The sequence below is a fragment of the Anolis carolinensis genome, chromosome 1, assembly GCF_035594765.1.
Source record: "Anolis carolinensis isolate JA03-04 chromosome 1, rAnoCar3.1.pri, whole genome shotgun sequence".
NCBI classification, from domain to species: Eukaryota; Metazoa; Chordata; class Lepidosauria; order Squamata; family Dactyloidae; genus Anolis; species Anolis carolinensis.
In genome coordinates, this window is record NC_085841.1 from 22,029,268 (window position 1) to 22,053,991 (window position 24,724).

The following is a 24,724-nucleotide window of genomic DNA, read 5'->3' on the forward strand; positions in this document are numbered from 1 at the left end:
ATATCCAAAATAAAACCTACCATCTTTCTAGAGCAACTAGAATTAAGATACTGATCCTGGGGGTAATAACTTTCATGATTAAAATACATATAATCTTTCTCTTCCATTTGTTTAACTTGATGTTAATCACCAAATCTTTCACTGTTTATTGTTAAACACCAAAAGGTGGTCTGGCAAGTGCTGAATATAGGTATAATAAATACGATTTTTCAAAAACATAGCAGCAGTGACTGGTAAGAAAGAAAATATATAGGCTATGATACTATTCTGGATAAGATGCATACTATTATAAGGGGAAAGCAGACATGTCTTGTAGTTTGGTGAGGGACCAGCACTCCTTGGCAGAGAAAACCAAAGACCTTGTAAAACTACAATTGCCATGATCCCATAGCATTGAGCCATGGCAATCTAGGTGCCATCAAGTGGCATTAATTCTATGGTTTAGATCAGGCATGAGCAACCTTCGGCCCTCCAGGTAGCTACTTAAGTGGCTGGGGGGGAAAGGAAAGGGCCTGAGGCCAGGAATTGTGGGAGTTGAGGTCCAAAACACCAGGAGGGCCGAAGGTTGCCCATGCCTGATTTAGATGCATCCCTGAAGAGGTAGTGGGGTCTCTTTCTCTGCGTCTTCAAAAAGAGGCTGGACAGTTATCTGATTGGAGTGCTCTGGCTGGAATTCCTGCACTAAATAGGGGGTGGACACGATGCTTATGGAGTCCCTCCTGACTTTATGGTTCTAGTATCCTGCTTCCTGCATAATAGGTACATTTCTTGCCATGTTTTTTGGTTTCAAAAAAGGTGTTCCTTGATCTAAATTGGCCCATGGAGAATACACCCTCCCACCCTCTAGTGGACATTTTCAAACCTTTTGGCGCAGGAAATGGTCTTGTCAGTCCGGTCATGCTAACTGCCAACACTTTTGTTTATATTATACCTGCTGATTCTTACCTTCTACCAATGGGGAGCTTCACTAGTGTTTTAGTATTGGCTACTTGCCACAATGCATGAATAAGGTCTCTTTCCATCCACCCGGTCTTATCAGATTATTCTTTATGTTTGTTGATATATGTGTGGCTACCTGCCTAAACACCCGGAAGTGTATTTTTCTCAGTGACATCATAACACCATATTCATTTATCAGTACTCAATATAGTTGTGCACAGATTTACTGCTAATACCCATTCCAACACTTTAAAACACACACACACACACACACACACATATATATATATATATATAAAAATAGCACCCAGCCTATAACAGTCTTCATGTGTAAAATCAGTGAACCATACAGTTTGATGAGGGAGAAGCTGTCTAGGAGAAGCTGTACTACTTGACTGATAGAACAGAGGTGGCAATCATGTACCCCTTCAAAAATTATTACTCCCAGCAACTGACTAGATTACACAGTCAGAAGTGAGGAATTCTGGGCAGTGCAGTTCAACATCTGCAAGGCCACATGATTCTGCTCTGCTTTGGAATAAAGAAACTAGCACCGAACATGGAAGACTCAGGCTGGATCTACATTGCCATATCATGCAGATTGAACTGCATTGTATGGATCTACATTGACCATATAATGCAGTTCAAACTGCATTATATGTCATTGTAGATCCAGCCTGAGAGGTGATAAATGTCTGTCTTGCCAAATGCAAGAGAGGTTCAGTTTTTTATATTTAGAAGCGACAACAGACACCAGTTGTGGATGGAAAAAGGTTTAGATTTATTATACAGAAAGCAAAACACATACCATGCAAGACACGCTCAATGACACTGCTGGGAGCCCCAAAGAACAACAGGATGGACCCCTTTTTGTAGCCACCTGGTGCACACCTCAGGAGCAGGTTCATAACGAGCCCCAATTTATGCTCTCATTTAGGGCATTTTTATAACCTGCTTGTTTATATTTTGAGATGGTTTGAGCATCATGCCACCCTTGGCTATCTCCCCATTGCTTATCTAGCACCTGTCTCCAAACTCCCATTCCTTTCAAGGTTACTGATTGCTCATTGTAATTGCACCAGCTGTGTTATCCTATATAGCAACTAGACAAGTTCAAACAAATCATATATAATTTTTAAACAGCTCAGAGAGACAGGGACAATATGGAGGAATAACTAGGCCTCAGGCCACTATCTCCTCAAAATCACAAAAGGTCTTCTGGCAGTTTTCCCATACAATGTCCATATACTGCAGGGGGTGGAGGCCTTTTATCACTGCATCCTTCCCATGGCACTCCCAATAAAACCAAAAGTCATATTGTAACACTCTCAAAAAATGTGGGTCAGTTCTGGTGGGCTGGGAGCATTAAGCCTTGTCAGGGTCTTGGGTATTGTTGGAGCACATCCACTGTAGTTGAGAAGTTTTAGGGTTAGAAAAATATCCGTATTTTTTAAATGGGAAAGGGATTCCAGGCTGCAAAATGAAACCCATGGGGTTCATGGACTACAGTTTCATCATGCCTGGCATCTACTTCCCTAAGTGTTCCTCTCTTCTCTCTCCTCCCCGCTCCTCCGAAAGTCCATTGGCCCTTTTTAATATAAGCAATGTTGATACCAAAAATATCTGTTTTTTAAAAGAGATTGTGTACCCTTGTCCTAATGTGTTTTCACAAAGGTCTCTCTCAGGCCCTTGAGGCTATGTTTTATTCTCCTCTTCATCGACCATGTGTGATCACTGGTTGTTTTTTCCTTTCCAGGATGGCACTGGTGCCCTCCGTCGCAGTGGTTCACTAGGAAAGATCCGGGATGTGATCAGGAGGAGTAGCGAAATGCTGGTCAAGAAACTGCAAGGGAATGGCCCACTGGAACCAAGGAACACCAAGTAGGAATCTCTGTCTAGGCTTTCATATTATTGTGTTGATCCTTGTCAGCATCTCCCAGACCTTCAGCTCTACCCCTTCTCCTTTCTTAAAAACTGATCTCTAATTCTATTATTGTATTCGCTAGGAGCAGAAATAATTGTTTCACATGTACCAGAAACCCCTTATTCTCCTTCCTCTCCCACATTCTCTCTTCTCTTTCATTTCTCTTACCCCACATTCTTTTTTCCCATACTAATCCTTTCATTCTAGTGCACAATTTCCCCCCACTTACTCTTCCTCCCAGTTATTGCACAGTAGAGGTTTCTTTCTCTCTACCTGTGAACAGCTTAAATTTCGTAGGTCCTGCAGAAAAAAATGCTATGCAAGTACGTAGAGATGCCATCGGAGGGTTGTCTCTAGATTTAGCTTTACCTTTAGGAAAAATCTGACACCTGGTGGCTGAACGTAGTGGTGTAGCTATGGGCAGATTTTGATTAGTTGAAATTAATCAAAAAGAACAACAAAACTGAAGTGCTAAGCTTCAAGTATCAAGATGTTACAGTGTTAAAGATACAGCAAGGGAAGATTATTATTATTATTATTATTATTATTATTATTATTATTATTATTATTATTATTATTATTACCATCATCATCATTTTTATTTGTAACCTTCCCTATCTCCCCAAGGGGACTCACATCTAAAACACATCTATTTATACAATAAACAGCTAGAACAGGAATGACATAACTACAAACCTCAGTGGTATTATTTTGATTTGCGTTTGGTATCTGTCTACGGATGGCAAATTAGGGGACTTCTTTGAAGGTTAACCCGAGGAGATGGTTGAAATGTATGCTATTGGAATTAAGAGAATAAGACTCGCTGGACTTATGTGCTCCATGTTTCCTCTACTCCTCTTTTCTCAAGTACAGTTTTTATTAGCATTGCTTAAGAAAGACTTTGCCCCCCCCCCACAATGGTTCATCAGGAGTAGCAGGAATAATTTATTTAGTAGACAACCAGACTGGTGTTGATTGTGCAAATAATAGGATTCTGTGAGCTTGACTCAAACTAGTGTAAATATTTGCTCGGTACTGAATCACCTTGAAGCTATTAAGATCTAATGGTTTGGCTCCAGGTTACCTACAGGATCTCCTTTTCCTGCACAATCTGCCCTTTAGGACACTGGGGGGGGGGGGGGGGGGGGCTACTCCAACCAGCCAGAACCCGACTGGTGATTGTCACCCAGAGTACCTTTTCATTGGCCACCCACGACTGTGGAATGATCTGCCAGAAGAGCTTTGACAGCTAAACAAGGTGTTGGAATTTAAAACACAGCTGAAGAACCATCTCTTCCAACAGGCATAGTCAACTTTCAGTCATGAGTTTTGATTTGCTATCTGTTGCCACTATATGTCAGTTCTGTAGCTGTGTTCGGTATAAGTTTTCATATATGTATGTGTGTGTTTATTTATCTATGACACTTAGTAATTTACTGTATTTTTATATTAATTTGCTTTTGAATTTATTGTACCCCACCTTGAGCCATCAGGTGAGGTGGATAATAAATAAGACGTATTATTATTATTAGTAGTAGTAGTAGTAGTAATAATAATAATAATAATAATATTTATTTATTTATTTATTTGCTACATTTATATGCCGCCCTTCTCACCCCGAAGGGGACTCAGAGCTGTTTACAAATTAAATTTACATACAATATTATATTAGTGTAGTACAATACTGGTAATAAATTACTATATTGTACTGTATCAATATATTGTAATATTATTAGTAATATTACATGTAAAATATAATATATAATTAATATTATTATATTGTATTAGTATTATATAGTATTACAATATAATATTATGAATATTATATGTATATACAATAATAATAATAATAATAATAATAATAATAATAATAATAATAATAATAATAATAATATAATACAAATATATGGCTCAGGGATATAAATCCCAATTCTCATTGTCCTATTCCCAAAGAGGAGCAAGGGGAAGATTAATTTCCGAAGGCTGAGGATTCCCAAATACTACCCTTCCCTGTGCAGTGTGTTCTCAGACCAAGAAAAGAAGAAGAATATAAACAGTGCTGCCAAGGTAATTTTGTGTCTATTTTTGTCATTTATTAGCATGAAACGAGCATCATCCTTGAACTACCTGAATCAGCCCAGTGAGGATTCCTTCCAGGTGAGGACTCCAATTTCCTTTGTTTGCAAAGAAAAAAAAAACATTGGCTGCAGGCTGTTCATACTTCTTATATCTCTGGGCAGATAGGCAAACATCAGGGAAGAAACCCAAAGCTGTACAGATCAGCTAAGGCTTTAAAAAATCCACAAAAACAAAAACCCAGAGTTGTCAGAACTCTATCCTTTGACAGCATTGTTGTGTGACAGCCTTTGGTGACTGGCCATGACAACTTAGGATGATGCCAAGTTCCTTTCCCACTCATTTTGAGATCACTAAGTTGGGATCATTTGACATAGAGTATCACCAAGAATCCACAATGCTGGGAACCCATTTCAAATGAACTGTTGGGAGGAAATTATGCATCGCAAGGAGTTGGACTGGATGACCTTTGTGGTCTCTTCCAACTCTGTGATTCCATGATTATGTGATTAGCTCACATAATCAACCCCCCCCCCCCCCCATATACTTTGGCTCAATGTTCCCTGAACACAACTACAGGAAGAATGAAGGATGTGATTCTAGAAATGGCTGTTCTGACATTCTAGCTGTATCTAGGTGTATGTGGGACTGTGCCACATTCAGTCCATATGATGAAACATATAGCAAAGGCAGTCCTCAAGTTACAAACATCCTATATAATATATAATATAATATAAAGCTTTATTTATATACCTCTCTATCTCCCTGAAGGGACTCAGGGCGGTTTCCAACATAGGTAAAGCATTAAATTACCAACGCAAAACATACAATACAACCATAATAAAAACATCACCATAATTACCATTAGCACCACATACTCATTTAAATTAAAACCAGTTTCAGTTCTAAGCCATTGGGTGAGATTCAGCTACCAATGAACAAAATTCCTGGATGGGCCTATACAACAATGAGAGACTGGGCCAAGGCTAGTGCAGCGAAGTGACATAGAGATGGAGGTGGGTAAAATATAAACTGGTGGCCAGAATAGAGCCTGGGTTACTCGGTCTCAAGGCCTGTTTAGCAGCTATGAGAGGGTTAGACTAGTGGAACGATCTATCAGGGCATGGGAAATGGGTAAAGTGCAAGCAGGGTCCTAACTGGTGGCCAGGGTAGAAACTGGAAATTAATAATCTTCAAAGGGCCACTGGAACCACCAGGTTTTCAGGTCCCTACGGAAGGAGGATAGTGACAGGGCTTGCCGTATCTCTTTGGGGAGGGTGTTCCAAAGCAGGGGGCCACCACAGAGAAGGCCTTCTCCCTCATCCCCACCAACCGCGCTTGAGATGTTACAAACAGCTCAAAGTTAAGAATGGAGGTGAGACAACAGAAGTGAGAGAAACCTACCCCTCAAAAGGGAAAGTCACTCCTGAAAGTGTTATCATGGGGAAAGGGGGTCTTCACTGAAGCTTTATCACCAATCCTTGTTTTCACAACAAGCCAAATTTTTTCAAAATCCAACGGTCACAGGGACAAAAAGTGATGTGAAATCTTCTGAACAGGGGCACAGACAGCAAAACAAACACCACAGAGATGTTAACCCTGCCTTATGATTTCCAAACTATATATGTATATAGCTGGAATTCTTTAAAAATGCACCTGTTCCAACTTACAAATAAATTTGACTTAAGTACAAACACACAGAACCTATCTTGTTTGTAACTTGGGGATTGCCTGTACAAGAAACATGGATTTGATCACATACGATAATACTTGAATCAGTATGAGAGAGTCTATTCACATTTCTGAAGACTAACTTGCTTTGTTGTATAGAAATACATTGGAATACTTTCTGGGTAGCAGCAACAAAATTCAGAGGTATGCAGTACCTTTGTTAGAATCCTTCAAATGCCTAAGTCAGTGGTTCTCAACCTGGAGTCCCCGGTTATGTTTGGCCTACAACTCCCAGAAATCCCAGCCAGTTTACCAGTGGTTAGGATTTCTGGGAGTTGAAGGCCAAAAACATCTGGTGACCCCAGTTTGAGAACCACTGGCCTAGGTGAAAGTGAGCTTTCAGGATTTCAAGAACTTTCCATCAGGCTCACTGTTAGAAAACAAACAGGCCAGCAGAAGAAACAAAAAATCTAAATATATGGCCAGATGTGGTAACAGGTATCGGTTTACCTTAATGGTTCCTGTCCTCTTGCTGAGCATCATTTACCTCTGTCGTAGAACACATTCCCTTGGAGCAGGCATTAGGATTGGAAGATGCAAGTTTGTGAGGAAAGGAGTTTGTCTATCTGTTTTCTAGGGCTCTCAAGGACTTCGGCCACAGAGCAAAGGCTTCAGTAAAAGCAGCATGGACCTCTCCTCCCACAGTCCCTTGGTCACCTCCAACTGAGCTACTTCCGTCGGCCATCTCTGCACCTCATCTCAGATGCTGACGGCTTCACTGCATCCCAAGAGGACCACTCTTGGATCTTTCAGCTGCAGCCTCACTTTAGAAATCTCACTGTGTTTTGTGTCGGATATATGTAACTGCTATGAAAGTGAAGAGCACTTGTTCCACTGGAAAACACTAACCCATATGGGACCAATGACAGGCTAGATAGGGGCACTCCCCCTTGTTAATTTTTGTGGACTAGCAGCTTTGGTGGATGCACTTTACCACCCCATTCTGCAAGCTGTGTTTCACTTGATTGCACAGAGTGACCTCCAGTAGCTCTTACTTGAAGCACTGGGCCTGAGGTACAGAGCCTAACCGCACCCTTAATGTGGACCCTTTTGCCATAAGGCACTACTGAGAGATGCTCAGCCCTCCCTAGCTGGCTTACTCACTCCTCCAGTGCCTACTTCCAGGCTCTGTCTTTGATAGTTCCCTACCTTAGTACTATCTCTTTTTGCACTATATAATCCTTATCCTTCCCTCAGCCTTCTGTGATGAGCTCTTCCCTCAAATTACAAGGCTGGAATGAAAAGTAATGCCTCTACCTTCGTAACTCAACAGATGGCAGTACTGGTATGCGGCAGGTACTAGCTTGTTCAGTAAACTCTCCTCTACAGTTCTATTTGGCAGGAAGCCTAGCACTGAACAGTTGTGTTGTTAAAATGTGAAATATAGAACCCCGTACAGACGGTTGGTCAGTGCAACTTAAGCAACATGCAGTCATTGAATTCTTGACAGCAGAAGGCATCACCCCAAAGGAGATTTATCTGAGAATGCAAGCTGTTTATGGTGATTGTGTTGATGTGAATCCTGTGTGTCGTTGGGCAAGTAAATTTAAAGGTGGGAACATCTGACTTACGTGACAAAGAAAGAGTTGGATGTCCTGTGACAGCAACCACCGAGTTTCACAAACAAAAGGTTGACAGATTGATTCAGGACAATTGTCGTATCACTCAGAAAGAAATTTCAAGCATAATCGGCATTTCACAAAAACATGTGGGTCACTAATGCTTTGCTTGCACGATGGGTACTGTGAGACACTGGTTGTGGAAACAGAGTGTCAACTTCTTCCGTGAAAACTTGTTCATCATTGGCAGAAATGTATCCAGTTGTCTGGTGATTATGTGGAAAAGTGAATAGTGGTAGTTTAAACAGCACATTCTAAGGATTATTTCTGCATTTGATTTATTAAAATATTCCCATCCAAACCCAAGTAGCAAAGGTGGAGGCATTACTTTTCATTCAACCCTCGTAGTATCTATATTTTGACAGAGTTGTACTTTTAAAGCTATGGAAGGAAGGAACACGGAAATGTTGGTTGGCTGAAAGCAGCCGGTTTTGGGGAGCTATTAAATGGAGAAATCAAGGCAAAAAGAGAGATTTTAACTCCATAGAAATGCAGTATATGTGTACACTCCACTCTATGAACCTTGTCATTGTCGTCCCCTCCGCTCCCAAAACTGGCCTTGTTGCCTGTGTCTGCCTTAGGATGAACAACAGCTGTAGTGCAGAGCGATGGCAATAACTGCAGGGAGACCTGCTATTTAGCCATATATGACCCTTGATTCACTTCTGATTGTTCTTGGATTTAATTTAATAAATAAAAATATGATCACAGAAACTGATGTACCAAGAGTCGTCTTTAGAACAAATTGCTCACATTTCTGCCTTGCATTTACAGTGGGATTTTGATATCCACTAGAACTTAATTTCAGGACCTCCTGTGGGTATCAAAATCTGTGGATAATCAATAGATGAGATACAATGGAGTTTGCCCATGCCTGTTATAGAGTCTATCAACAAGTGTAGGTTTGAGTCATTCTATGAACTTTTCTATTAGGAGGAGGCTTTTTTTTTCCATGTCAGAAGCGAGAAATTGCAAGTCGCTTCTGGTGTGAGAGTACTGGCCGTCTGCAAGGATGTTACCCAGGGGACACCCGGATGTTTTGATGTTATTACCATCCTTGTGGGAGGCTTCTCTCATGTCCCTGCATGGAGCTGGAGCTGATAGAGGGAGCTCATCCACGCTCTCCCCAGGTGGGATTCGAACCTGGCAGCCTTCAGGTCAGCAACCCAACCTTCAAGTTAAAAGTAAAGGTAAAGGTTTTCCCCTGACGTTAAGTCCAGTCATGTCTGACTCTGGGGGTTGGTGCTCATCTCCATTTCCAAGCCAAAGAGCTGGCGTTGTCCATAGACGCCTCCAAGGTCATGTGGCCGGCATGACTGCATGGAGGGCCGTTACCTTCCCGCCGGAGCAGTACCTATTGATCTACTCACATTGGCATGTTTTCGAACTGCTAGGTTGGCAGGAGCTGGACCTAACATCGGCCGCTCCCGGGGTTTGAACCTGGGACCTTTCGGTCTCAGCTCAGTGCTTTAACGCACTTCCCCACCGGGGCTCCAACCTTCAAGTTACAAGGCTTTAATCCACTACTCCACCGGGGGCTCCTGGGCGGAGGCTGCTAGCCATGCAATGTGTTGATTAGTCCATTGATTAGGCTGAAGAAGGCAAGGTACTTTTATCACTACTGAACACACAAACCCCATCACGTTTATTTCCCTGCACACATACACACACACCTAATGGCCATGGGCAGATCACTACTTTTACTGGGAAGAAAAAGACAAACGCCCAAGCAAGTCTGTTGTTCTGAACACACAGCTGCGAAAGAGAACCGGAAATCTCTCCTACAGCACCATCTCGACCGCAGCCCTTTCCTCGGCCGGGAGGGTGACGTCATCGGGAGCAGGCCCCGCCCCGCCGCCCCCCGTTCGAGCGATTTCCGGGTCGAGAACGGCGCAGAAGAGGAAGTGCCAGGTAATAGCTCCCTCCCTCCCCCGGCGACCCCTCCCCAATAGGGGAGTGGGTTTGAGACCCCTTCCTTGGAACGCGGTTGGCTCTTTGTCTCGGGCCTCGGGATTGGTGGGTTGGGGGGCGTGGGCGGGGCTTCGGGCTGGCTGGAGGCCAGGCTCCTCTCGCGCTCCGCTCAGTCCTACCTGGACCTTCGGAGGGTGAGGTCTCTTCGCTCCTTTCTTCCGAGGACAAAGAAGGCAAGGCCGCAGCGCCTGCCTTTGTCCACCGCGAGAGAAAGAAGGCCATTAAAATACTACGTTTGGGGGGTGGATGATTGGAAGCAGGAAAACGTCTCCTTTCTGAATGCCATTTCTTTGTTTTCTCTTCCCCCGATTGACGAGCTATTATTATTGTCGTGTTTATTTTTATACTTTTTTCCCTCAAGAGCAGGCTTTAGCAAACTTGGGCCTTTCCTAGGTGTTTTGGACTGCAACTCCCACCATTCCTAACAGCCTCAGGCCCTTTCCTTTTCCCCCTCAGCCGCTTAAGCGGCTGAGGGGGAAAAGGAAGGGGCCTGAGGCTGTTAGGAATGGTGGGAGTTGCAGTCCAAAACACCTAGAGAAGGCCCAAGTTTGCTCATACCAGGCTTAAACTGTCTTTGGCCTGAGGGGTCCCTTAGGGATCTATTCTGTCCCCCATACTATTCAACATTTACATGAAGCCTCTGGAAGAGTCATCCGGAGTTTTGGAGTTTGGTGCCCTATTTATCCAGATGAGACCCAACTCTGTTAATCCTATGTGGACATGTCTACATACAGGACTGCATTGTCCAAACATGAAAGGCACTGCAGAGAAGTCAGCCAAAGCAGAGCACTTGATGAACCAACCTGGACACAGCATATTATTTGACAACACAGAAAGGCTTGACCACACAAGAACCATGTCAGGCGACGCAGAGAAGCCATTGAAATCCACAAGCATATGGACAATTTCAACAGAAAGGAGGAAACCATGAAAATGAACAAAATCTGGCTCCCAATATTTTTTTTAAATACTCTAAAATTGGAACAGTAAATAAAGAACAGTACTCTGAAAACAGATGAATTCCAGGCATGAATCGAGCAGGGGCAGCTAACACTTCAGAACAAAGGATTCCTCCAGGCAGGAAGAAGCCAGGCCTTGAGGCTAGCAAGGCCGTTAATGCTAATCAAGGTGACAATAATAATAATTTTATTTTTATACCCCGCCCCATCTCCCCAAAAGGACTCGGGGCGGCTTACATGGGGCCAAGCCCAGACAGCAGATAATATAAAAACACAACAATAAAACAAGTCAATCAACAATAAAACAAGTCATAAAATTAATAAGGTCACATACCATAATAATAAATATACTATGATAAAATCTTGGGTTGGCTCCAAAAAAAGAACTGGGCCAAAGAAAGTGCATGTAGTGTCAGTTACAATCAGGGAGAGGTAGATACCAGAACTTAATTAGAATATTCACACTGGCCTCCAACAGAGTTCTTTATCCCACCCTGGACCTTCCACAGATATATAAACCTTCCTTGCTTAGTTTCCAATATACCTCACAACTTCTTAGTTTGCCTGCCATAGATGTGGGCAAAGCGTCAGGAAAAAATGTTTCTGGAACATGGCCATACAGCCCAGAAAACTCACAACAACCCATATAACCATTCTTATTTCCTTTATCATCAAGACGTTTTCCACTGAATTAGCAAGGAGTTTTCAGCCAGGCACCAGTTCTGATGGTCTTCTTATTTTTTTAATGCATTTTAGATGCGTTTTTCCATCGCACAAATGGTTTAGCAACCAATGTACCAGGCTGCTGATGACCACCTTTACCCCAACCCACCCAAACACAACACTGAACGTACAGAGTGCACCTTGTACATGAAATGAGTAGGCCACCCAGGGAAATCTGCAGAACTGTTTGGGTTGAAATCTTAGATGCTTTGCTCCTGTTCCATTGTTTCTTTGGCAGGGCTTGGATTAGATGATGGTTGGGTTTTTTTAACCTAAAAAATTTCAGGGGTGGTTTGAACACCTAAACCACCTCTTTGGCTACGGGCTTGGGATACAGCCTGTGCTGGATGGAGTTACACCCCCCCCCCCCTGAAGACTCAGATTTGCAGCTTAGAGGTGATCCTGGACTCATCACTGACCCTGGAGGTCCAAGTGTGCCTTTGCACAACTAAAACTTGTGTGCCAGCTGCACCCATATCTTGAGACTTCAGATCTGTTCATGGTAGTCCATTCCTTTATTTACATCTCGATTGGACTACTGCAACTTGCTCTATGTGGGGCTGACTTTAAAGAGCACTCAGAAGCTTCAGCTGGTCCAGAAGTCAGCAGTCAGATTACTAACAGGAGCACCATACAGGAAGAGAACAACTTCCATGTTACAGCAGCTCCACTGGCTTCCACTTTGCTACCGGCCGAAATTTAAAGTGCTAGTTGTTACCTTTAAAGCCCTAAATGGTTTGAATCCAGACTACCTGACCAGCCGCCTCTCCCCATATGAACCTGCCCGAGCACTGTGTTCATCAGGGACCCTCCTCTCAGTCCCACCCCGTCCCAAACCCAATACTTCTGTGCTAATTTACTTGTTTGAACATTCTAATGCACATGCACTTTGGTCAGAACTATCATTATTAGCCAATGACACTTCATAAAATCATAGAGTTGGAAGAGACCCCAAAGACCAGCAAGTCCAGCCCTCCTTTGTCATATAAGAAAATCAAAGCACTCTCAACAGATGGCCATCCAGCCATCTCCACCACACTCCCAGGCAGCATATTCACTGCCAAACAGGTCTTAACCATCGGGGTTCTTCCTAATGTTTTGGTGGAACCTTTTTTCCCTGCAGTTTGAATCCTTTGTGTCTTTGGCACCTTCTACACTGCCATATGAAATCCAGATCGTCTGCTTTGAACTGGATTGTATGGCAGTATAGACTCATATAATCCAGTTCAAAGCAGATAATGTGAATTATCTGCCTTGATAACCTGGGTTTTATGGCAATATAGAAGGGGCCATAGTCTATACAGCAGCAAAAAACAAGCTTACCTCCTCTATGTGAATCATGCAGTTTAATCCATACTACAAGCACAGACTGATTTTTCCCCATTACTAGTGCTTTTAAATAGGTGTTGACTTTCTTAACTCTTCTATTATTTTAGCTACAATACTGTGGCATGGTATAGTACCGCTTTAAGTCCCCTTTAGGGAGATAAAGCGAAGTATAAATAATAATAATAATATGAAATGAAGTCCATGAGGGTGACACCATATATTATCATATTGGGTGATACAACCTTAGGGTGCATATACATCAGGCATGTGCAAACTTTGGTCCTCCAGGTGTCTTGGACTTCAACTCCCACAATAATATCAGTTGTTAAGAATTATGGGAGTTGAAGTCCAAAACACCTGGAGAGCTGAAGTTTGCCCGTACCGGATCTACACTGTAGAATTAATAAAATTGAGTTTGACTCAATTTTAACTACCATGACTCCTTGCTATATAATCCTGGGAATTATAATTTGGTGAGACACCAGTATTCCTTAGCAAAGAAGACTAAAACCTCAAAAACTACAAGTATTGGATTGAGCCATGGCACTTAACATGGTGTCAAACTGCATTAATTCTACAGTGTAGATGCACCCCTAGTCATATCACTGCACCCCACACTTTTGTTTGCTTGAATGCCTCCCGTTCTACTGTCAAGGGACAACCTGCCCTGTCCCTTGAAGAAAAGAAAAAACGAGCAATCCCCTCCAATCCCACTAATAGAGGGGGAAATATCTTCCATTTTTGTTCCACAGTAAGAAGAAATCCATCAGATGTGGTGTCTTGTCAGGAAATCTCTAAAGCAGGAATCTTCAAACTGTGGCCCTCCAACCGTTTGGACCTACAACTTGCTCTGGGAGTTGGAGGCCCAAACAACTGGAGGGCTGCAATTTGTTAATGCCTGCTTTAGAGCAATATATATTTTAAGTGAGCACTACAGCTGTTGAATTTCTGTCTGTCACACTACAGGGAAATAGATAGAATTTTTGCCTGATATAGGTAAAGGTTTTCCCCTGACATGAAGTCCAGTCGTGTCTGACTCTGGGGGTTGGTGCTCATCTCCATTTCTAAGCCAAAGAGCTGGCGTCTATAGACATCTCCAAAGTCATGTGGCCAGCATGACTGCATGGAGCGCTGTTACCTTCTGTTGATCTACTCACATTTGCATGTTTTCAAATTGCTAGGTTGGCAAAAGCTGGGGCTAACAGTGGGAGCTCACCCTGCTCACCAGATTTGAATCACCGACCTTTCAGTCAGCAAGTTCAGCAGCTCAGCGGTTTAATCCGCTGTGCCACCGGGAGCTCATATATACAAGTTGTCAATATAACTGGGATTGCAGTTGTATCCTAGTCTCACACTTTCCGGTGCTGTCTATTTCATTTCCATTTTTTACCTTTAGCTTTGCCCTCCTCCCCACAGTATTACACTCTGTGTTCAGAAAAATCTCACCTTTCTTGCTTTTTGCTTTGGGAAGGTATATAACTCCCACCCCAAGGCAAACCGCCTGTTTCCAAGTTCCCCACAACTTCACTTTCTACAACATTGCAGCGACCAGACTCTGTTGCAGTTCTTCAAAGCTGGCTTGCTCCTGCAAGGATCTGCTGTAGGCGATTTCAGGCAAGGTTTTTATGCCATTTCCCTCCTAGTTCAATTATTTTCATGGCAGAGGGAGGGGTTGTTCTTTGTTCATAATCCTTATTTTCTTCCACAGCTTCCAGAAGAAGAAGGTCTCATTTTCTGGCCAGAAAGGAAAATTGGGAATGGGGGAGGTCTGAGGATAAGGGACCAAGGGTTAAAAAGAGCAGCAGTGGGGCAGGCATGTGATTCACACCTCTTTGCTGAGGGGTTGGTTTTCTACACAAGGCATTTTTTTCTCCTGCTAACAAGTGTACAAAATCTGTAAAAATAAACTCTTTGATTTAGGCCTTTAATCGGTTTTGGAACTAATCTGCCAATTTTAGAAGTAGTTATTCCTTGCTTTACAGTGTGTAGAGGCACTGCAGTTCTCTGGTTTAAACACCTCCTTAAACCTGAATTTTATTATGATGCATATTTACACACAAATTTGTGTTTATCTGACCGAGAAGCAGAGCAACAGGGTCCAAAAATGTTTGTAGCCATTATGACTCTTCCTCACTGCTGTTTCTATGGTTTTTGTTTGTTTGTTTTTGTGTATCTGCTTTCAAATGGTCAGTCGACCTGTGACAGCCCCATGAATTCCATGGGCTTTTCTTAGACTAGGAATACTGGTTTAGCCAGTTCCATCCTCTGAAAAATAGCCTACAGCACCTAGTACAGACAGTCTCCAAGTTACAAACATCTGACTTACAAACAACTAATATTTAAGAATGGGGATGAGACAACAGGTAGGGAGAAATCTGCCTCTCGGAAGGGAAATTCACTTATGAAAGAGTTATTGCCATGGAAAATTGTGTCTCCATTGAAGCTTTCTCGCCAATCCTTGTTAGGATTCCTACCGGCTGTTAGGAATTGTGGGAATTGAAGTCCAAAACACCGGGAGGGCCCAAGTTTGCCCATGCCTGCTTTAGGGTATTTAGGCCCTGCTTTTTACCTTAAACAAACAGACAGAAAGAGATAGAGAAAGATAAAGAAAGCAAGTAAGAAAACCACGGGCTACTTGTACAATTTTTTTTAATTGATAACGGTAAGACCCTTCCATCTGGAAACACCAGTACAATATATTTTAAAAACTATTTCCTGTATGAGCTCCCAATGTACTTATTGTGCGATGTTAGATGCCCAACAAGCTTTATCTAGGTATGTTTTTGTCCGCTTGGTATACTGTATGTTCATAGGTCAATGGATCACACAGATTTGGGCCGTCAGAAGGAGATGCCTTTATTGATAGAAGAGGGCTGCAGCCTCTGCTGACTTCCCCTTTCAGTAGAAATTCCTTTCCACTTTTCAAAAAGAGTATAAATGGGAAAAGAGGGAGGGGAAAGGAATCAAGCAGAAGCATAAAGGCTAATTTATGAGTTTTAAACCACTTCTTGAGATGCACTAAGGGAATTAATGTCAAAACCGAATATATATTAGTAGGTGCATAGTTATGGGGATGAGATCAGAATGTTACAGGGTACAAAAGGATGCAATGTGTGACACTGTCCATAAACCTTCAAAGGTTATATGAGGTAATACAAGTCCGGATATTTGTTATCACATAGTTCTGAACGGAGAACTTTTTGTCAGCATGACCTAGTGCGAATACTAAGCAGGATGATATTTCAATAAATGCTGAAAGTGGGGTTTAAAAAAGGTTCAGAAAGAAAATGGGAAAGACATGCGGCAAGCAAAGGTTTTGAGGAGAAGCTGCCTGCATCCCATCTAATTAATAAGCTGGTCCTGTTACATATGCAGTATTGTGTATGGAAACACCAACAAAATCTACAAACCTGTGGAATGCATGTAGAATTGCATGTTATAATCAAAACTTCAAAACATGTATTTTAAAAATAATCTTTGGCTATTGCTTTAGCATTGACATGTGCTTTAATATGTTATCTACTGTGTTCATTTTTACTAGAAATGTTTGTCTCTTTTCAAAAGAGCATTGTAGCTTCTGATCGTACAGCTAACAAATGCCGAATGATACAGTATGACTGTTAAGAAATTCTACCTGGCAAAACCTCTCCTTTAAAACAAAAACAAATCTGTTACATCTCTATTGAAACATATTTACAAATAACATGATTTATGAGCATTGTTACTTGCAGAAAACTGTATTTCTGAAAAATAATCAATTGCCCATATGTATTGAGTTCTTCAAATGTGGGCTGCTCTGGAAATCTGCATTACAGGGGACATATTTTTCATACCATTCATACACACACATACACGTACATAGAATGTTTCCAAGTGAAATAATCCATATGTGTACATCACAGTTAAATGAAATGAAAACTGGAAAAAAGATACAAATTCACATTGCCATTGATATTTAAAGTGAAATGTAAGCTTCCTCCCTCAAAATAGACTCTTTCAGAATGGTTGAAATAAAACAGACTTCTTTGTAGGTCTCCAGTGAGCAAGTGATCTTTATGATAGCTTATCTTCATGTTTTCAGAATGTTAGGGTCTGTTTCCCCATACTTCTGTGGCTCTGGGTAATGTCATGGTAGTGAGCAAGGAAGCTGGCCAAAGCATCTCGTAGACCAAGCGAAACAATTGTTCTGCCCTCCTGAACCTCTCAGATCGTGTTATGTGGTGTCACTTTTTTTTACAGGAGCTGCCCTTTTAAAAATGGCTCGTATTACTCTGGAAGAACTCAATGAAATGAGTGACGAGGTCCTTGATGAAGAAGATGAACCAATGGATGGGGAGGAACAGAACAGGCTCTTTACTCATTGGGAGACAGTAGCCAGTACTCACCAAGTGTCACTTCCTCAAGGTATGAAGTCATATTGCTGTGAGGCCCAATAAAACTGAATATAAATGCATCTTCAATGAGAAGAAGCTATGCTCTGAAGGGTGAGGTCTGTCTCCTCTGGTTTGTACAGCTGTGGGCAACCTCCAGCTTGTGAGTGTCCCCTCCCATACTTTGTGTGGGCTTTCTGCTTTTGTTTTTGTGTTTCTCCCAAAACAGTTGTCATATTTTATCAACTCTGATGGGTTAAAAAAATACTGAAATGTGATTCCGTAAGGGAAGAGTGGTAACTTTACAACTTACCTGCCATGCAATACTGTGCAAGACTGTCTCTGGGAGATAAAAGGAAGGCAAAACTTGCTTCAGGTTGACATAAAAGACAGCCAAATAACATTGTACCATTCTGGTTTCTGTTATGAACCAAAAGAAAAATGTCACCTGGGCTTAGTCTTAAGAGAAAATATTTGGAAGAAGATTGAGGATGTGCCGTTAACTTAGAATTAATGAAAAGTCAAAAGATGAAACCTAAAGAAAGAATAGAAAAGATAAAGATTCCTTGAACTCCAAAAAGCAATAGAAACCTAGTTTAAAGATAGTGACGTCCAAAGTAGGCAAGACTAATTCCATAAATTGCTTTTCAGAAATAAAGTGCAGGTAGGGCAGGTGAGACATAGTCCCAATGGGTTGGTTTAACCCTTTCTTCTCCTGTAGTCTTAATCCATATTAGCAAACATGGTGCTCGAAGGAGAGGAATTAATATTTGTCTTTGTTGCTACTGCTGGAATAAGCTCCGCATCCCTCACTTCATGGCCTGATTGAAACTCCCTGCACCTGCAGTTAGCTTTGAAAAAGTCATTAATGTCATTTCAAGTTGTATGCAAATACTTTGTCCAATTCTGCTCTTTGAGATCTTGGGTGGCAGTTTTTCTGCTAGCCTAAAAGTTGATTCCCAGTTGGTTCTATCATCTATCCATCAGTGAGGTGCGGGTGATAGGAGGAGAAAGTGTTAGCATCCATTTCTGTGTCCATATTACCTTAAGAACTGTTCCCAGCTAAATGGTTTGTATCTTTAAATCTTTATACAGTATGGAGACTGTATACAGTATGAAATCTTCACAAAGGTTGCAAATTTAGAAATCTACAGGTTTGGGGAAATTTTGAAGACATTTTCCAGGTTTAACATTCAACATTTCCCAATTTCCTCTTTTTTTATAGAGATGGCGGGTCCAATAGTGCAAATGACACGCAATAACCAGGCACGTGAGCCTGTGCCCTATGCAACTTTATCACAGCATGAGAAGGTGAGCAGTCATATATATACAGACTTTCATTTCCTGAGAGCTATGGAGTGCCGTTCCTAAAGACAGGTCTGTGTAAATACCACAGGGTCCTATCATTGTGGTATACTGAGGAATAAAGAGTTTGAGGAATGTTGTGTGATACCACATTGTGTTTATTTCCCTTTTCTTGAGAATCCAGTTACTAATTCTGCCTTTCTCGCCATCTTTTTTGATATAATCTTATACCAATCTGTTCTCCCCCTGACAGTGCCTCTTTCTATGTGTCTAATCAGAAGAAAGAAAATGTGGAGTGTATTTCCAAATCCATCTGAATACATTTTAAAGGAACCGAAAAAATGTGCTGGGGATCTGCAATTGAAATGATCTCTGTCATTCCTTGCTCATATATTATTTCTATGCCAAACATGTAACGTATTTACATATATCTCAGCGATATTTAACCTTTTATTATGGAATTATTAAAGAAACAAATTTGGTAACAAACTCCACATTTTTTTCTCTATCTTGTAAATATATTTCTAAGTATATGTCCTCATGGCATTTAGGGTACAGCAAACATGCATCTATAGCACTTTATTGCTCTTTTCCCCCCTTGGAACAAGGGAATTGTGTTTGAATTGAGAGAGCTTGATCCCCTGCCCACTGCTGTTCTTCGCAATTAAATGTGTCAGTGACTTAAAGTGTGATTTGGCTCTCCAGAAGACACAATTTGAAGTGTTGTCTTGTGGTCCTTTTGGCATGCTAGGCCTGTGACTTTAGTTTTTTTGGCATATAGTTTGTGGAACATTGGTCACTGGTCTGAAATATTTTAATTATGTAACCTTAAAATGTTGCTTATTGATTTTAATTCCATCATGTATGTGTGTATATATATCTTCAAGTCACCTGTTGACTTAATGGCCATAAAGATAACTTCTCATAGGAATTCTGCCACTGTCTTTGTATTAATTCTCTCAAACTGAATCTCAGAAGATTCTCTTGGTTGGAGATTTCTTCCCCTTTTTTTATAAGTCATTAGAATCACATGGACATTTTTCCGGTGGAGCCATTTTCCCTCATATCAATGTAAAACAGTGTTTTAGAGAAGCAGAATTCTCAGCCAATAACAATTAGAACTATCTGGAGTAACAAATTGCAGGTGTCTCCTAAAATATAATAGAAGCAAAAAAACATACAAGAAGGGGTAAAATATGTAACAAACATTTTCTTTCATGCTTTCAGAACAGATCGTATTTGTGCTTAAGTGGTTTTTGTACCACATTTTGTTTGTTTTAAGTTATATTTGGAAAAGAAAAAGATGAGCATTGTTTCTTAGTATAATAGCCACATATATCTCTAGTGTTACCTGAGAAAACAACAGTTCAAATAACTATTCCAATTAGAAATTCTAGATTTTTGTAATATAACAATTCACTATTTAAAGCAATGTGCTCTATGATAAAATATGGAAGGTATTAGACTGGCAGTAGTCTCCCAGTAATCAGTAGTAATACAGATAAGAGAGTCCCAGACATTATGTCAATAACGCCTTTGTTTGGTTTGGTTAAAAGGGATGATCAAATTAAAACCCTTTTATTTCTCCTCCTTCTTTTTCCTTGGTAAATACCAATCTGAGGTTATGATAATGAGACCTGTGACTTTTTGCATTTACCATACAATTATGTTTGGCAGTGAAACGGATGCTTTTTTGGTACAAGGCGGAGAGTAGAAACTGAAGTGACATTGCGTTTTCTTTTTCTAAAATGCCAAAGCTTTTCCAATATGTCATTTCCATTCTGCACTGTTTGAAAGCCAAAAGATAGACCTGGCTTTCACTGGCTTTCACTGGCTTTCACTGGCTTTCACTGTCTCTTCTTTCTTCTTGGCTCAGTGTGAAGAGTTAGCATACGAGGAACGGCTGTACCCAGCTGGGAAATGGGCATGCATCACCAAACAAGAACCCAAGTATGAGCAGACCATCTCTATGGGCTTCATGAAATTAATACGTTACATCTGCAAGGAGAACTCCCTAGGTATGTGCAAACAATTGCGATAAGAATTGTAGTCATCTGCAGCAATTGGATTAATTTGAGATTGGAAATGCATGGGATTGGTTTCCTACCATCTTCTTTCACCGTCTGATTGTGTGCATTTCTTATCTAGGCCGCCACTTGGGAATGACTGTTCCAGTGATCAATGAAATCCAACTGAATAAGGAAGGCACAGAATTGCTCCAAGAAGTCACTACGGCTTATTACCTCCCTGAGGAATTTCAACACAGCCCCCCTCTTCCCCTTGACCCAGAAATCCAAATCCAAGAGAGAGCACCATTTCACGTTATCACCAGGTGGGCCCTGACTCGTGTGTACTAAAGATATATTTTGGGTTTCAAAGGCTTCTTAGTGAAACAGGGAAGGTCTGATACTTTCTCAGCTAGGAGAAAGGGAATACATGACAGGGAAGATGGTAGTTAGGGGAGCACAGATTGTGGAAGACTGAAAAATCCTCTTGAAAAGATAATTGTCTGTTGGGGCAGTCATTCCTAGGAGGACCCCCCCCCCCCCCAATTCCAAAATCAGAAGGTATGTACAGGTGAGTGAGTAGGTCAGTTAGTAGGAAACTAGGATGTTCTTACCAACACTGGATCTTTAAGGGACGTTGTTTTGTTGTTGACCTTGTGTAAAGGGTGTTTTATGGGACGACTACAGAAGAAACAATCCTACGGGAGATCCGTCTTCTCTGGGAGTTGCTGGGCTCTACAGATAACGTGCTCCGGGAAACCTACGTGGTGGCTGCATACCAGAATCCCGCTGTCCCTGATCGTCGCAATGAGATCTGGTTTATCCGGCGAGCAGACTGAAAGTGCAGTGAATTCCTGACAAGATCACAATCCACCCTGTGACTGGATCCCGGTTTAGATGGCAGTTCTAGTCCGAAGGAGATGAATGCACATCCCGACTCACTATAGAATAGATGAGCCGCTCCTTTACCCCTGAGTGAACCATGGGGTTATGTTCCTCCCTATGAGCTCACAGCCAGGGGAAGACTAATGCACCCAGATCTCTCCCGTGGAAGGGTTCCACCCCACTCCTATAGGGATGATATGGCATTATGGTGGCAAAGGTGGAGAGGATATTGGATAGAAGAAGTGCAAGCTTCCATGGTCCCCAACAGTCTGTGTTACAGTGGAAGAATGTAGCTGCTGAGCAATCCATGTGGCGCATTTCAAGGGTTAGGTATTGATTCTGAAATGAAAGGGGAGAACAGGTCCAGACACCGCTGCCCGTAGCTGTGTCTGTAATGGACAGATAGGAATGGATGAGGCACAGGCCAGGACCTACATTACTTATAAAAGGAAAATTTCACTTCTGATGCCAAACAGCATCACTTTTAGTCATGTATATGGAAGGTTACTAGTCACCATATTCTTCAACAGCAGTGAAGCTCCATTCCTGCAGCTTGGGATGGAATAGCTTTAGACATTCTTGGCTGGAATAATTTGAGAACATGTCCAGGAAATCCCTGTCAAAGCCTATGGCCAGAGGAAGAACTGAGAAGTGCAGTTCAGGGAGACTCTTCTCTTTGGCATAAGATCCTGCTGGCTTTTTCTTTTGCCCTGTGGGTACTCTTAAGGGTACTCCTGCCTATCAGCCAGCTGGAGCCTTTGCCCACTTCCTCTCAATCAGGTGGGCCCAAGGGCTTGGTGCGAGTTAAACAGGCCATATATCTGTAAGTTGTCATTGGCAGCATTTTTGTTGCTGTGTGTTGTGTTGTGCATTGATTGGTTGGTTTCACACTCATGAATGCTGCTGTCCTCTCTCAAGTGAGGATGGTGGAACAAAGCAAACCTGAAATAAAATCTAGCTCAAACCTCACACTTTTGGTTTTTCTTTTGTGTGTGTCTCCTTGGAATGGTATTTACTTAATTTCTGTGATACCTAACTCCAGGGTTTGAATATACATTTGGCCTTTCGTATCCATAGTTTCAACCATTTTACCATACCATTGCATATAGTTGGAATAGAGCATCCACAGATTTTGGTATCCACATGAGGTCCTAAAACTAAACCCCTGTGGATATGAAGGTCAGTTCTTGGGTGGCCAGCTTGAAAACAGCTGACATCTGATGAGAACAGCTGCTTGCTTAGAACTTGATAGATAATTTCAACATAAAGAAGCAGATATAAGGGAATGACACCCTGCCTCTTCAAATTACTGTAATCCTCACCCAGAATTGTTCATAACTCATACTGAAACACAGTCCCAATAGAACTGGAGTCTTTCACATTAGAAAGGATATTCAAAATGGTATAATATTGAACATCTTGCAGTTATGTTTTGCACAACTGCAGTCAGAATGGCAGTCAACTGAGCTATGTAATTGTCTGCACTACTGCAAATGTAATTCACTTATTTCAGTCCTGAATATCCGTACTTTACCTTCTTTTTCAAAATGGGATAGGCACAGGGCTCCAAAATTAACTGAAAATTAGTCAAAACCTCAGCCCAGAAGTGACTGGGAGTACTTCCAATTTTGATTGGGGAGTGTTGTGGGTTTTACTCAGCCATTATTCTTGGAAACTTTCAAGAGCAGCAATTAATTATTTCAGAGGGTTTTTTTCACTCCCAGTATTTAAATTTTGAAGAGGTGAAGGGGCCATGGGAACTGAAAAGGAGGATTTGGGCAGCATATGGCCTATGGGCCTCACTTTCCACATCCCTGCTTTAAAAGCATAAACACTGGAAGCATAAAACATCACATTCATAGGGATTAGCAGCTATCCCAGCACCTCCATGTAGTTAACTTTAATATTATGCATGACAGCGAAAATACTGTAGAGTGCCACACTCCAGAGTCAATTGTAAAGCATCCTGTGGTTACTGGAGTGTGGGAATCTGAATTTTATAGCTTTCTTGTTAGGTCTTGAAGTTCATAATGAAATGGCAAGGTTCTCATCACCTTTACTACTATTTTAGATAGGATCAAGTCACCTTTTTGCAGAGGTAAGTCAATTTTCTAGCAGTGATTAATCATCCCTTCAGGGATTATTCTTTAATAACACCCTGTTGAGCAACTTCTTTTTATTATTGTGACAAATCAAAGGTCTAAGAAGAAGAGAAAACACATTAAAAACACAGAAGCATTGTGAAGCCTCTACTGAATGTAATTCTGAGAAGCATTTGCCATCCTAATATTTGAAAATATATTAAATTTCAGGTAGTTGTCAAGGTGATAAAATAATCTGAGTTTTTAAAAAAGTTGACACTGATAAAGGTACAAATCGTGAATGAAATCAACATTTTTAAATGATTGAATCTAGGTGATTAACTCGCTGAGGTATATTTTACTTTGCATTTTAAAGCAAACTCATCAAAGTTTTGAGCCAAGAAATCCTGTCAATTGTTTATATTATGTATACTTGCATCCAGTTTAAAAACAAATCGTATTCCGGGGAGAGGCAGGGCAATTAGGTCCTTTGGAGTGCCAAACCAAATTCTAGTTCTGGCTTGTGAGATTCCACTATGGATTGCTTTTTCCCCTACAGAACACACACACATGTGGAATATACAATTGCAGCCAGGAGCTATAAATTTGTTTTTTGAATTAAAAAACAAAATTGTAGACAAACTTCTCGTAATGCTGAATTGCCATCAAGTGCCAAAATCTTTAAAAATCCAGATCCCCACATTCCAGTAACCACACGTTACTTTACAACTGACTTTGGAGTATGGCATTTATCCCTCCACATTTGCTGGGGTTAGGGCACAGCTCCCTTCTACAAATAAATAAAA

At 41.4% G+C, this 24,724-nt stretch overlaps 2 protein-coding genes across 8 annotated transcripts in view; both read left to right on the plus strand.

Moving 5' to 3' along the window:
* Positions 1-9,003, plus strand: part of klc4 (kinesin light chain 4) — a 69,540-nt gene extending 60,537 nt beyond the window's left edge. For all 6 annotated transcript variants that reach the window (XM_062970964.1, XM_062970956.1, XM_062970968.1 and 3 more), the window contains exons 14-16: positions 2,696-2,820; positions 4,963-5,020; positions 7,248-9,003. In XM_062970964.1, the coding sequence (XP_062827034.1) occupies positions 2,696-2,820; positions 4,963-5,020; positions 7,248-7,337 (273 nt within the window). In that variant the 3' untranslated portion in view covers positions 7,338-9,003. The remainder of the gene's footprint in view (positions 1-2,695; positions 2,821-4,962; positions 5,021-7,247) is intronic.
* A 953-nt stretch (positions 9,004-9,956) lies between these two features.
* Positions 9,957-22,806, plus strand: LOC100552057 (heme-binding protein 1). 2 transcript variants are annotated; one of them, XM_003217480.4, is made up of 6 exons: positions 9,957-10,200; positions 17,511-17,675; positions 18,867-18,952; positions 20,823-20,964; positions 21,095-21,278; positions 21,617-22,806. In XM_003217480.4, the coding sequence occupies exons 1-6, from the start codon at positions 9,966-9,968 to the stop codon at positions 21,789-21,791; spliced, it is 987 nt and encodes a 328-aa protein (XP_003217528.2). In that variant the 5' UTR covers positions 9,957-9,965; the 3' UTR covers positions 21,792-22,806. The 2 variants fall into 2 exon arrangements, with proteins under 2 accessions (XP_003217528.2, XP_016847013.1); XM_016991524.2 differs by lacking the exon at positions 9,957-10,200 and adding an exon at positions 14,743-14,885.
* The last annotated feature ends 1,918 nt before the right edge of the window (positions 22,807-24,724 follow it).

Bases quoted from the DNA above. Each gene is read 5' to 3' on its own strand.
- LOC100552057 (XM_003217480.4), top strand. From the start codon at position 9,966: ATGGCCATGGGCAGATCACTACTTTTACTGGGAAGAAAAAGACAAACG. The intron at 18,953-20,822 runs GTGAGCAGTCAT...TTCTTGGCTCAG, and splicing joins CTTTATCACAGCATGAGAAG to TGTGAAGAGTTAGCATACGA. The intron at 21,279-21,616 runs GTGGGCCCTGAC...CCTTGTGTAAAG, and splicing joins CCATTTCACGTTATCACCAG to GGTGTTTTATGGGACGACTA.